Raw genomic sequence first — 12,477 nt, 5'->3', positions numbered from 1 at the left:
ATTTCCCATGAGGCATTGGCTAGCCAGGTGGCTGGTTACTGTATCCAGGGACTCCCCTCAGCAGATAATGCCATCTCAGCTATTAATGCTGTAATAAATCTCACTGTGCACAATCCCACTGGTTTCAGCTTCAACTGGGCCAACTGGTACAGAAATTACTAGTTAAGCCAATGAGAAGAGCGGATTTGGAGGTTTGTTTCCAAAAATATATACAGTATCCACCATGGAAGAAAATGTTGACCTGAAATTTATCAAGATCCAATTTGTAAAAGTGAATTTTTTTTCCCAAGTTGGACTCAAGTTACCTCCTATCTTTTAAAAAGAACTGCAATTTGTTTTCCATTTTGTACCACGTATCAGTTTTGTTTTGCAAAAGTAAGTGCCGTTTTCTTTTCCTTTCTCTCATTGTGGGAGGAACTCTTCTGAATCAAGGAATCACTTTGTTCACCGAGCAAAACAAACGCTCCCATGCTGGATCTTACTGAAGTGGTCTGGAGATCCCAGCGTGGAGAAGACGCAGGTGAGGAACTGCAGGCGGACCTGGACCTCCGCACTGTGGCTGTACCTGCAACAACAGACCGAGAGGGAATACATCAGCACTGACTGTACTGATCCATGACATTTTCATATACTGTTCATTAACGTCTGTTTTGCTGCTCTTCATCACCGATTTATAAAACACAACAGTGATTCAACCTATATTCAGTTCATAAAGCTTTTCTATTGTCTGTTCTAAACAGCCGGTGTCTGGTAGCTCTTTCCTGGGAAAAATCCTCTGCTGCACAGGAAGTGATGCGTTTTATGTTTCCGGTTTGTTTGGAATCAACAGAAGAAGAACTGGGTAGTTAGCATGAGCAGCGATAGCCGCCATGGCTGAACAGACAAAGAAAAGAAAAGAAACTACCTACAGAAACTCAAACTGCATCAACAGAAAATCCAAGCTCCGCCCACACTGTTTGATTGACAGCTGATCTCTTGGAAAGGCAGAGCAAAAACACCAAAATATGATATGTTCGTTCTCTCTTGCTCTCTCTTCTAGCTCTGTCAGTTACTTTGTGATGAACCAGTCATTTTCACACGACTTGAGTTTAAGTGAGTGTGTGGCTGAAGTGAAGGTCGACGGACTCACAGTGCGAACTTGTGCCGGTGTTCGCGGACTTCCTGGATGTAGTGCAGCAGGTTGTCGAAGAACAGCTTCATCATGTGCAGCTCCTTCTCAGCCCACCTGACAGGACAGAGGAACACAGCAACATCAGGAGGCTGAGGAACCAAGACCGTTCCTATTTTCAAATCTCATTTTTCTATTTTCCGTTTAACCAGATGGTCCCACTGAGATTAAAATTGTATCTGCAGGTTTCAGAAAGCCATATTTAAGACTTTTTAATACTACATTTTCATGGTTTAAGACAGGTGGTGGGCACTTTCAAATTTAAAGGCAGTACAGTTTGTGTACTTCAGAGGTAAGACAGTAGAGCTTGTGTATTTTCATAGTTTAAGACAGTACAGTACTTTGATAGTGTAAGACAGTAGAAGTTGTGGACTTTCACACTTCAAAGGATTTGAATTGAAGGTACACTAACTGTTCAAAACGTTGGAATTAACGTATATGGTGATTCTGGATACAAATGTGGAAGAGTATTCTTGTCCTCGCTATTATATGAATACAGAGAGCTATGACAACACAGAGAGGAGACGTTACTTACATGGTGATCCAGTGAGTGTCGTAGCTGGAGCCAAACTGCTGAAAAGTGCCGAAAAGCTTAGGTAGGAGACGCAGGGAGACGACCACGGACCTGAGGGTGGATGACAAGACGAAGGGTCAAACTTTTTCACAGGGTTCCAAAACAAAAACTAAAAAAAATGGAAACTCTATAAGAAACAGTATTTTGTTGTTGTATGAGCAGTATTTTCCTTTTCCATGTGCAACAACAGAAATACGCAAACTGACCAGGGATCATAGTAATTCAGAAACTCATGTATTCCTTGTGTAAGAAAACCCTTTTGTTCTTTTTTCCCTGCTGTTTGTGTTTCATGAGCACATCTCTGATGAGTATACCTCGCCATGAAGACCAGCAGCTCCAGGTGATTTCCTTTTCCAATATGTGCAGCGCTTTGAAGTATTTTCCAGGTCGTAATTGCATAGATTTTCCAGACCTTAATTTCATGACTGGATGTGAAGATTTTGGTTGTTGTATGCGGATAGTGGCTGGGCAATATGACTCAACTAGACCATATCGCTCTATGGCTGAATATTATTCCTGACAACAACAAATATCACAATACGTAAGCTGAAGGAGTTTAGAATTATATAAACTGTAGTCATGTTTATTCAGACTGAAAACAAGTTTCACCTTCATACTTTTATGGACCATTTGTCCAATTCCCAAACCTTTCAAGAAGTGGAAACTATCAAATTCAATTTCCAGTTTCAGTTCACTTTTTAATTACCAGAGTGTAGAGTGGTAATCCTGCGTAAAATCACAGCAGTGCTCCAGAGTGTGTGTGTGTGTGTGTGAGCCTCTTACCGGTGGTGGGCCAGGTTGTCAAGGCAGCCCTCGATGAAGCGCATTCGGATCTGCCTGTCAGTGAACCAGCAGACCAGCGAACACAGCAGCTTCTCTGCTTCGTTTATCAGACCCTCAGACAGGTGGATCTACAACACACACACACACACAAAATAAACAAATGAAATTACACCCAACAAGTTAACACTACAGCTGTTGATACTGAGCGTTACAGCATCTCCACTTGTGGTTCTTCACTTCTGAAGCACTGAACAGCTGCTTTTTAGACTCGCTTTTGCTTGAACTATAGTTTGAATTCTGCTTTTATTGTTGTGATAGTTATTGTGTACATTTGCCTTTTAGTATTTTATGCTTTTTTCTTAACTGTTCACACTTCATTTTTCAGCTTTCACATTCATAGTTTTGATTGAGGGGAATTAAGTTCAGGTCTCATGAAAGCTGCTGTTTCAATCTTTGTGTTTATTTCAAGTGCAAGCTGCAACACTTAAACTGTTGGTTTTACTGAGGTTAAAACACTACCTTTAAACATGGGCCCAGTACCTGATGTTTTGGGGTTTTGGATATGTGTTGGGTATAAATGATATAATTTTATTAACATCTATTCAGCAGTGGTGGAAATTTAAATTGAACACTTTACTAATCCCGTAACAAACATTATTTCTAACCACAAATAACCGGCCTACACTGACCCACCACTGCTGAATGAACATAGTAAAAACTTTGGAGATCTGGATCTGAAGTCGTACCGCGTCCTCGTCCTGCACCAGGTCCCACAGCAGAGTGTTGCCCTTCTTACACACGTTGTCCAGGTTGATGTCAGTCACAGCGTGGCTGCTGGAGTACTGGTGCTTATGGACGGCCGGACCTGCACAGGAACACAACAAACACAACATTTATTTCTCCAACTTGTCGATTTAGCTGGTTTGAGCTCGATTTATTTTGTAACAGTTGTTTCAACAGCTGATGAAAAACACCCTCTAGTGTTGGTGAAAGTAACTGCAGTTGCGTCCTTCGTTGTTGAGGCAACTCTATACAAACTTCTTCTCCACACAAACTTATTGTTTCACCACCGCCATCTTGTGAAGCCATCAAGGCCATTTCAATGAAATTTTTAACTTTCTAAAATAATATTAACATAATTATTGACATTATATGTAGTTGCACCTTATCACCAGTGTTGGAGTTAATTTAACACTTTGTAGGTTGGGACCAAATGTTAAAAATAGAGTAAAATGAATCTCGGAAAGTGTTAATTTAACACATTATGTTTTATAAATTAACTAGTTTTGTAAATAATTATTAATAAATATTTATAATTATTAGTAACTATAACACTATCAAAGTCTACAACTACAGTACATAAAATGTGTAGTCATGTGTGTATTGAGTCTGAACAGCAATATTTTTCCAGCCTTTTTTGAGCAATTCCCAAACTTTTCAAGGCCTGGAAACTGAAACACTCATTTTCCAGACTCTCCCTGTCGGCGACGCCCACCTTGCACCAGGTGCTCATGGTAAATGGAGGCCAGGTTGGGGAGGTGCTGCTGCAGGTGGGAGCTGAGCTCGGCGTGGGAGTTGATCTGGACCAGCTCCTCCTCGCAGCCCGACTCCTCCCCGTCGAAGTCAGCCATGTTCTTCTCCGACTTGGCGCTGACCTGGGAGCTGCTGCAGCTCACGTCGTCGGCGCTCAGCATGTCCTCCACCATGTGACTGGGGAGGGAAGACAGTTAGAGGATTTATATAGGAAGCAAAGAGGCAGATTTATTTTAATGGATACATTTTTGTGTAAGGAAACTTAATGAGCAACAAGCATCAACAGTCATTGTGGAGTCTGTGCATGGTGTTCTATTACACTAACTGTCAAATCGTTAAAATCTCATTTCCCATGTTTACTTGACAGGAATGATAGGAGGCATCATTTCTGTTGTGATTGCATTTGGAGAGCTGACTGTTTCCAAAAAACAGTGATGGTGACAAAGTTGCAGAATAATGTCTTTAGTTGTGTTGAGTCTCTCCAGGTTTAGTTTTAGTTTCACAATACAACGTGTGCCTTTCTGCTGCCTGTTGAAGTGTGAAGTTGCCACGAAGCAGAGCAGGTGTGGAGGAGAGCCGGCCTACCCTTCATGGTGGTGGTGGTGATGGTGGTGGTGGTGGTGGTGCTGGGGGCCGATGAAGCGCCGGCAGTTGAAGAGCTCGGTGCCCATGGCCTCTCCCAGGAAGTCCCCGGGCCGGGGCAGGCAGGGGGGCTCCTGGGGCCCCTGCACCATCTGGGAGGGGCCCATGTCGGGCTGCGGCTGCTGGTTCTCCCTCTCCGGTCCCTCAGGCCGAGCGGACGACGAGGCGGAGCAGGCGTCCAGCATCCTCATGCGGCCCTCCAGCGACGTTGATGCCGCCGTAACCATGGCGGCGGCGGTCTCGGGGTTAAAGGGGATAACCTTGGGTTTGGGCCCGCCCCCTGATCCGCCGGGTCCCGCCCCCTGGCCCGGCCCCTCGCCCAGCGCCTCCCCCGCCTTCCTCTTCCTGACCTCCACCTGCTCCCGGGGCTCCTTCTGCTGTACGCCCTCGGCGGCCGACCGGTTCCCCTCCTCTTCCTCCTCCTCTTCGTCATCGTCGTCCTCCTCGTCGTCTTCCTCTTCGTCGTCCTCCTCCTCCTCCTTCAGCGCCTCACTGTCGGCCATGTCGTCGGAGTGCATCTCGCTGCCGGGGCTGCCGGCCGATTGGCTGGCGCGGCTGGAGGCGGCCTCGTTGCTGGAGGCCTCGCTGCGGCCGCTGCTGCTGCCCGGCCCGCTGCTGCCCTCCTCCACGCTGTTGGCCGTCTCGTCTGAGCTGCCCTGCATCGACTCCTGAGGGACACAAACAAGACGCATCACAAACACTTTCATCAGTTTGGGCACGGTGGACGCCTAGAGGTTAGACAAGCGGTTTGAATCCTGGACCAGTTGGAAAAAAAACTGGAGAAAAAATAGCTGAGATGCACAAAAAAACAAACAAAAGAAAACGTCTTTAATGTCATTTTGTGCAACTACACACCACTAGTTCCTCTGTTTTTGTTTTTTCTTGGAGTGAGAATGACAAAACTGATAGCTTAACTGACCGCCTGACAATAAATGCCAATACTATTATTTTGCAGTATGAGTCACTGAGTTGTGGTGAGGTGCCTAACAGTATCAGAATCACTTTTTCTTGCCAAGAACAATAAATATACAGGATCTGTCTTACTAACGTTTGTGCAGATACATATTGAGAACTTACAGTTGTTTCACAGTGCATCTCTGCAAAGAGAAATCAATTTATCTTATTTATCACTCGTTTTCATTTATACAACTTGTTTTTGTTTCCTCCTTGTTGAGTTTTGCCACCATTTAGTTTCTTTCATCCAATTCAGTTAAGATCTTTTTTTTTTCCGTTTCTTTGGAGGTGACATGTTTTTAGAAGCCACTTGTTTTTTAATCTGACATGCACACATTTTTTTTTCTGTGGTTTATAATTTTGCATAAGCAATTGAAATGTTTCAGGTTCAATGTGTCCAGCAACAGCCATGTGTTGAAGTGTCCTTGATCACTGAAGCTCTAGCTGCTCCGGTTAAGACGCCATCTTAACGACAGCTAAAACGTAAATGTATAAAAAGAAAAATGACGAGGATTATAGCATCCAGGTCTGGCTGATGGAGTGTGTGTGTGTGTGTGTGTGTGTGTGCGTGTGTGTATGTACCTCTGTGTCAGAAAGCCTTTGCTGGCTCCTCTTGCTGCCAGTCATCATCTGGTCGTCCATCTCCATGTCGCTGCCTCCGCTGTGCTGAGTGTCGCTGTTGTCGCTGCTGTCCGGACTGGCGGCCGGAGAACCTGAGACCAGAGAGACAGACTGAGAACCAACATCCTGATCCCTCTGGTCTCTACAGGGGATCAAACCCCTGACACAACATTCACAGCTCACACATGTTGTCACGGTTCTAGGTGGTGAGAGGCCAGGGAAGGGAAGATATACACAGTCAGCGTTGGAAAAGAACATGATGGGGAATCTATTGGAGGCGGGCCTTTCTGTTATTGCTGCAGCTGTGAGATCATGAGCTGCAACAAATTAATCCTGGAATCATCAGTTTCCTATAAATATCTTGGTGTTAAAAGTGATAACAAGCTAAAGTTTGATGGATGTGCAGGATCAAAATTTAAAGCTGCAACAAGAAACTTTGCAAGTTGGCAGCTCCAAAAAGCAGCAAGAGGAAACTGTTTGGAAACGGTTTGATATTCAATAACCAGAAATCCTGTAATTTGACATCAGTAAACTGCACACAACCCGTTCATGTTTACCAACCCAGCTAGGCTGGTTAACTACGAGGATCTATACAGATCCATGCAGTATCACAATGGGTCTGGTGAACAAGAAAAAAAAACACTATTCCCACTGTGGCTCTATTGTAATATTCCACAACTTTCCATAATTAAGTCGGAGCGCTTCCATGACCTACAAATTTGATTCCTTCCTGTTTTTTAATGTTGTTTCTCAGCTCAGATCAGTACTAAAGAGTCTGGTTTCCACTCCAGTTGGGCTGAAAACCTCCACTGAATACACAGAACGTGTGCAACAAGGGGCAAATTACATTCTGGTATATTCCCATTAAGTGACCTGTTTGTAAAACTCCCTGATATCCCCTGACTTCCTCAGAGAATTCATCAAATCCGCTGCCTTTCCCTGTCTGGAATACACCTCTCTGAATCCCCTGTTCCCTCCCCTGAAGGGGAGTCGGTCCTGTGAGACAGAGGGGAGGCGGACTGACCTTTCTTGTTGCCCATGGGCATGTTGGTGTTGAGCAGGGAGGCGAAGGAGCTCTGCTTGGAGAGCTGGGCCTTGGCTGCCAGGGCGTTGTTCCACAGAGCCTTGATCAGCATGGAGGCCAGGTATAGAGTCTTGGGGGGGGGGGGGGGGGGGGACGGACGGACGGACACAAGACCATTTACCACCACATGATCTAGATGTAGCTATAGCACAAGTCTTATTTCGTGTTATTTTGTTTCAGTTTGATTTCTATTCTTATGCTTGCCAGTAGGACTTGCATGTGAGACTGTAGGATTTTCATTAGGTCCTTGCTGAAGTGCCATGTCTGAAATGGCTGTAGTGCCTTTGATTTAAAATCATCATGCACTCTGTTTGTAAGACCATGCTGTTTTGCTGCTAGTATGTATGTTAATTTCTCTTCCTCCTCTTCAAAATATTAGTTGTTACTTGTTCAAAAACAAAGTCTACTTGTATAACTACTACATTTTAAACAACTTTATCTTACTTCAATCCAGGCTGTGCTATAATATGGGTAGGTGAGCAGCTGTATGTTTGTGTGTGTGTGTGTGTGTGTACCTGCTCTGTGTGGGCGCTGGGGTGCAGGCCGGACACCAGGTTGAGGACGTGGCGGAGCGGCACTGGGTCCAGGTTTTTGATCAGGGAGGGGAAAAGGTCGTGGATGTACCTGCTGCAGTGTTTCAGCTGCAAGAAGAGGAGACACAGAGATCAGGCAACAGAAAGGAATTCTGGGAGAGCAGAAAACACTAAATTCCTCACTAAGTGGTACAGAAATCGTAAGTACAAAATACTGTGTTAGACTGTGTTAAACTTTTGACAAAATCCTGGGCAGCAGATATCTAGTAGTGCCAACACAGTACTAAAAAATTTTTCTGTACTTATTAAGGCGAGGCAACACGGGAGAATAGGGGAAAAAATTTTAACATGTTTACATGTTGGATTACATGTTGGATTGGACAAGAATACAAACACTTTTTGTATTATGACTTGAATTTATTTTGTTATTAACATATTCAAATTGGTTAATATTTCACAAAAAATGGGCCAATTTGCATAGCAGTTAAAACTTTTTTCTCCTCAGTGGATGAAGTGAGCGCATTTTCCTGTTTCATCTGATGAAAAAGTAAAATGGGTAATTTACAGAGGGAGATTCGGTCTGTGATCCACAAAGGATTTTGATGATTTACAAGACATATAAGTTGATGTATATGGTGAAAATCTATTGGGTTTTTTTGGCCATTTTTTCATGAAAAATACCCCATATAATAGAAATGACAAAAGATATTTTTAAACAGCCTGTGTAAATTACCAGCTATTTTTTTTAAGAAGCATCATGTCAAATTTGGTGGCCATAGCTGATTTTGTGCTTGGTGTAGTGGATGCAGCTGGTATAAAAACATAAACCAACTATTTATAGTTGTTTTTGCTGATTGTTGATTTTTTTTTTTTATGTTTAAATGAACCAATCCAGCCAAAATCACCTTTTCCCCCTGTGGTGCCTGGCCTTAATGATGATACTGTAATGACTAATGTTGCAGGTTTCTACAGTCCATGTCCATACAGCTGTGAACAGGTTGATGCTCTGGAACAAAGCCACAGTGTTGATCTGTCTCTCACCTGAGCTGCGGCCCAGATGCAGTCCACATGCTGGGTGCTGAGCCGGCCCTCTGCAGCCAGGAAGTTCAGGATCACTTGGCACTGTTTAATGATCTGGAAAACACACAAACAACATGGCCGCCGCCTCAGTATCAGACAGGAATTGCTTGTGGAAGTGTTTGGCTAGCTAGTAGAAGACTCATCTCTAGTTTCCTGATGAGTCATGCCGCGTCATTTCACAACATTAGATTGCTTCAGGTTTTCTTCACTGTAAGTGGGCTTTGGTTGGAGTTACAACATTACCACAGCAGTCCTCGCTAAGTGAATGGCAGCAGTAATGTTAGTAGTTATTATTGCTATTAATGGTGATTTTACTTTATTTTTCATCTTCATTTGCCAAGATGCTCACAGCTGACAAGCATGTAGCTAGCACTAAGCTAGTTTTCACTTCTTTTGTCCTGTTAGAGTCCAAAGTGACACTACATACTTTCAGTATGAAAGTTACAAATTTGGCATTGTGACAAAATGACTCCCTTCACATGACAGTATGTGAGATCTCACCTCGATGTGCAAATTTGGTCCGAATATGTGCTCCACCACGTTGTTGTGGATTAGCCAATCAGCTAGCTCCTTGGCTATAGAGCTGGAGGGACGAACCAGACAGAGAAAGACTTCATTAGTTAAGTACAATAAATGCATTAACCAAGTAAAACAAAGGCTTTTTTTAAAATTTCTTATGAGTTGAATGTCATGGATTCACTGAAGACTGAACCTCTTCATTAGTTTCTGTGTGTGTGTGTGTGTGTGTGTGTGTGTGTGTGTGCAGTGTTGTGGAAGCAGACTTACGTTTCTGTGTCGGACACCAGGGACTCGTTGTTGCAGACGTCGTTGAAGGTGTGCAGCTGGTTCTGAGGAAACACAGGAACATGCTTCATGTAGAGCGGGGCAGTAATACATCATGAGCACAGTCTGAGTCTTTATCCATGTTCATTTCACCACACCAAAACATTCTAATTTAATACAAGAATTGATTTTGAAGGCCAGCTGGCTCTTGTCTGTATCACTGCTGCTCTGTGGGAAGCACAGGCACCGTAAAACTTCTAATATGTGTCCAAATGTCCAGGACCTTTATTTACCTAAAGAAAACAGAGCACCAGTCCTTACAGCATCATTATAGTGTAGGTAATCTTCTGTATTTTTCAAATATGGAACAGGGAACAACAGGCAAAACTTTTGTTTGAATGACAGTCTTCACAAATGACTTTCAATCTCCATTTTGGTCCTTTCCCCCCCATTACAGGTCAGCTACGGTTAGACCAATACATCAATCTGCCAATATATCTGGCCGATAGCCAGAGCTACTAACACTAAAAGAATTTCATCAGTCTGGTTTCAGTGGAGAGTTTTAGTGTCCCATGATGCTCTAAATGCTGTTTCAGAGGCTTTTCCATTCTGACCATACTTCCATACTGAGTTTCGCTCTGCCTGGTGTGTGACTCACGGTGATTTGGCTGAGTCCGGCCAGCCTCATGGTGAGCGTGGGGGACATGAAGTACTTGAAGGCCAGGTCCAGGCTCTCCTTGTCGAAGCACAGCGCGCTGTCCAGCGGCTCCTTCACCGTGCTCCACATCAGGTCGGCCATGTTGCGCGCGGCGCTCTGCCGCAGCTCCTGGTCCGACAGCTTACACAGATACCTGCACACACAGGACGACCTTAACAAGCTGGCTCACCTGCCGAGGGCTGGGAACTGAAACAATAATCACTTGGCAAGAACAATTTCTACTGGCTAAAACACTTTATATACATTTTTCATAGAAATACATCACAGTTCTCACTGCTATTTGTGGATAGAATCTGGTACTGAGACAAGAGCAGATTTAGAGTTTTCATTTAAAGGTGCATTAATAAGATTTTCCTGTCCCATAGCCCAAAATGACCATAATAGAAATGCCTTGCAACACCAATGACGCAACAATTACTTTGCCAGCTGCAGAGATTTGTGGCTTTCAAAACTGATTTTCCGGCCCAAACTCTGTTTTTGAGTAACCAGAATAAACAGGGTGGCACAGTATGTTCATTTCAATTCATTTTCAATGCCCGCTGCCCTGCCATCAGCCCCGTCTGCGGTCCGGACACGCCCATCTGTCAGATGTCCATCCGTTTTGACGGACACAAAGTTCAATACAGCTGAGCGGATGGATTTGTCAAATCAGAAGCGTTCCTACATTTGTTTTGGGAAAAACGAGCGGCGAACACAGAGACGACAGTCCGACCGAAACAAAGATAAAACAGAGAAAGCCTGGTGGAACGGTGGGATGACTGGAGGTTTTCCAGCTCAGTTTCTTATTGAATTTAAACTGCAGAGTCTGTTTCTTCTTTTTTCTATCAAGTAGCTCCGTTATGAGCGACGCTTCCTGTTCTGTTCTTGCCTCGCCTCCATGTTCAAAACAAACCAACAGAAATCTATCCGTCAATAATTCAGTTCGTTTTCTGTGACCGCTGCCTATGAATTACATTGAAACTGGGGATGCACCAATAATGATACTGTAATCAGGTGTATAACCGGCTAAAGCAGGGGATCAGAGTATTTCCTCAAAACTAAAATCTGATACCAACATGTCAGAAATCAAACCAGACTTGATTTTCAGCCTGTTGCGCACACACACACACACACACACACACACACACACACACACACAGTAGAAGGATGAGATGTTTCTAACAGAGAAAAATGAATTACATCTCAATCATTCCTGTCCAGTTTTGCTAGGTGATCAATATGATGCATGCTGATAGTGACTGTCAACTAGGCCACATCACTCCATAGCTGAAGATTATTGAGCGCAACACAAATTATCACAACTTGTGAAATAACAGTGCGTCTCCAACTCTTTCCCAAACCTTCTTTGTCCAATAACCAAAACTTTTCAAAACGTTTCAAAACTTCCTGGTTCTTCCCAGACTCATTTTCACCACACGACTCTCACGGCGCTGCGTGGGCGTTGCTTCACAGTCAGATATCTGATCAACAGCCGAGCGCTGCTGACTCATGCAGTCTTGGGTTTGAGCTGGGATGGTTGTGTTGTGGTTTTCAGATCATTTCTGATGAGTTGGGGGACTACAGTTTCCGCTGAGGGGTTGATGTTTTGCTGATCAAAGGAGATTTAAAAGGGGATTTTAAGGACAAACAGCTAAAAAAGACCCGAGCTGGACTGAATCCCAAAATGCTGCACTATCCACTTTGAGTAAAAAAAAAATGTTACCTGAAATTCATCACTGAATATTTCAAAAACATAGATGATTACATCTTGAAATCACCAATAACTCCAATCTGTTTTCATTTTGAGTTTTACTCTCATGTAACTCAGCAACCATTTTGTCAGAATGGGAGTCACTTTTGCCCCCAAAATGGTAGATATCTCATACTGAAACTAAATGCCATGTATACTCTATATTCTTAGAAATAAGGAACAAGAAATGACACCAGAGACATTTATCGAGTATAGCATTGCATTATAATGGGTCTTTCAGATAGGACACGGTTTTCATGAAGAGGGAGAGGAGC

At 43.6% G+C, this 12,477-nt stretch overlaps 1 protein-coding gene across 1 annotated transcript in view; it reads right to left on the bottom strand.

Annotated features, from left to right (window-relative positions):
• The window catches only part of usp34 (ubiquitin specific peptidase 34), a 91,583-nt gene that overhangs the window by 54,486 nt on the left and 24,620 nt on the right, over nt 1–12,477 (bottom strand). Inside the window, exons 7-20 of the mRNA XM_078290899.1 lie at nt 10,414–10,606; nt 9,759–9,820; nt 9,474–9,555; nt 8,934–9,026; nt 7,875–8,000; nt 7,300–7,429; nt 6,237–6,367; nt 4,644–5,368; nt 4,021–4,235; nt 3,272–3,390; nt 2,526–2,653; nt 1,704–1,793; nt 1,130–1,225; nt 483–565 (exon numbers count right to left, since the gene is read on the bottom strand). Of these exons, the coding sequence (XP_078147025.1) occupies nt 483–565; nt 1,130–1,225; nt 1,704–1,793; nt 2,526–2,653; nt 3,272–3,390; nt 4,021–4,235; nt 4,644–5,368; nt 6,237–6,367; nt 7,300–7,429; nt 7,875–8,000; nt 8,934–9,026; nt 9,474–9,555; nt 9,759–9,820; nt 10,414–10,606 (2,273 nt within the window). The remainder of the gene's footprint in view (nt 1–482; nt 566–1,129; nt 1,226–1,703; nt 1,794–2,525; nt 2,654–3,271; nt 3,391–4,020; nt 4,236–4,643; nt 5,369–6,236; nt 6,368–7,299; nt 7,430–7,874; nt 8,001–8,933; nt 9,027–9,473; nt 9,556–9,758; nt 9,821–10,413; nt 10,607–12,477) is intronic.

This window comes from Centroberyx gerrardi, chromosome 3 (assembly GCF_048128805.1).
Source record: "Centroberyx gerrardi isolate f3 chromosome 3, fCenGer3.hap1.cur.20231027, whole genome shotgun sequence".
Taxonomy (NCBI): Eukaryota; Metazoa; Chordata; class Actinopteri; order Beryciformes; family Berycidae; genus Centroberyx; species Centroberyx gerrardi.
This window is presented reverse-complemented; position numbering and strand designations above follow the sequence as displayed.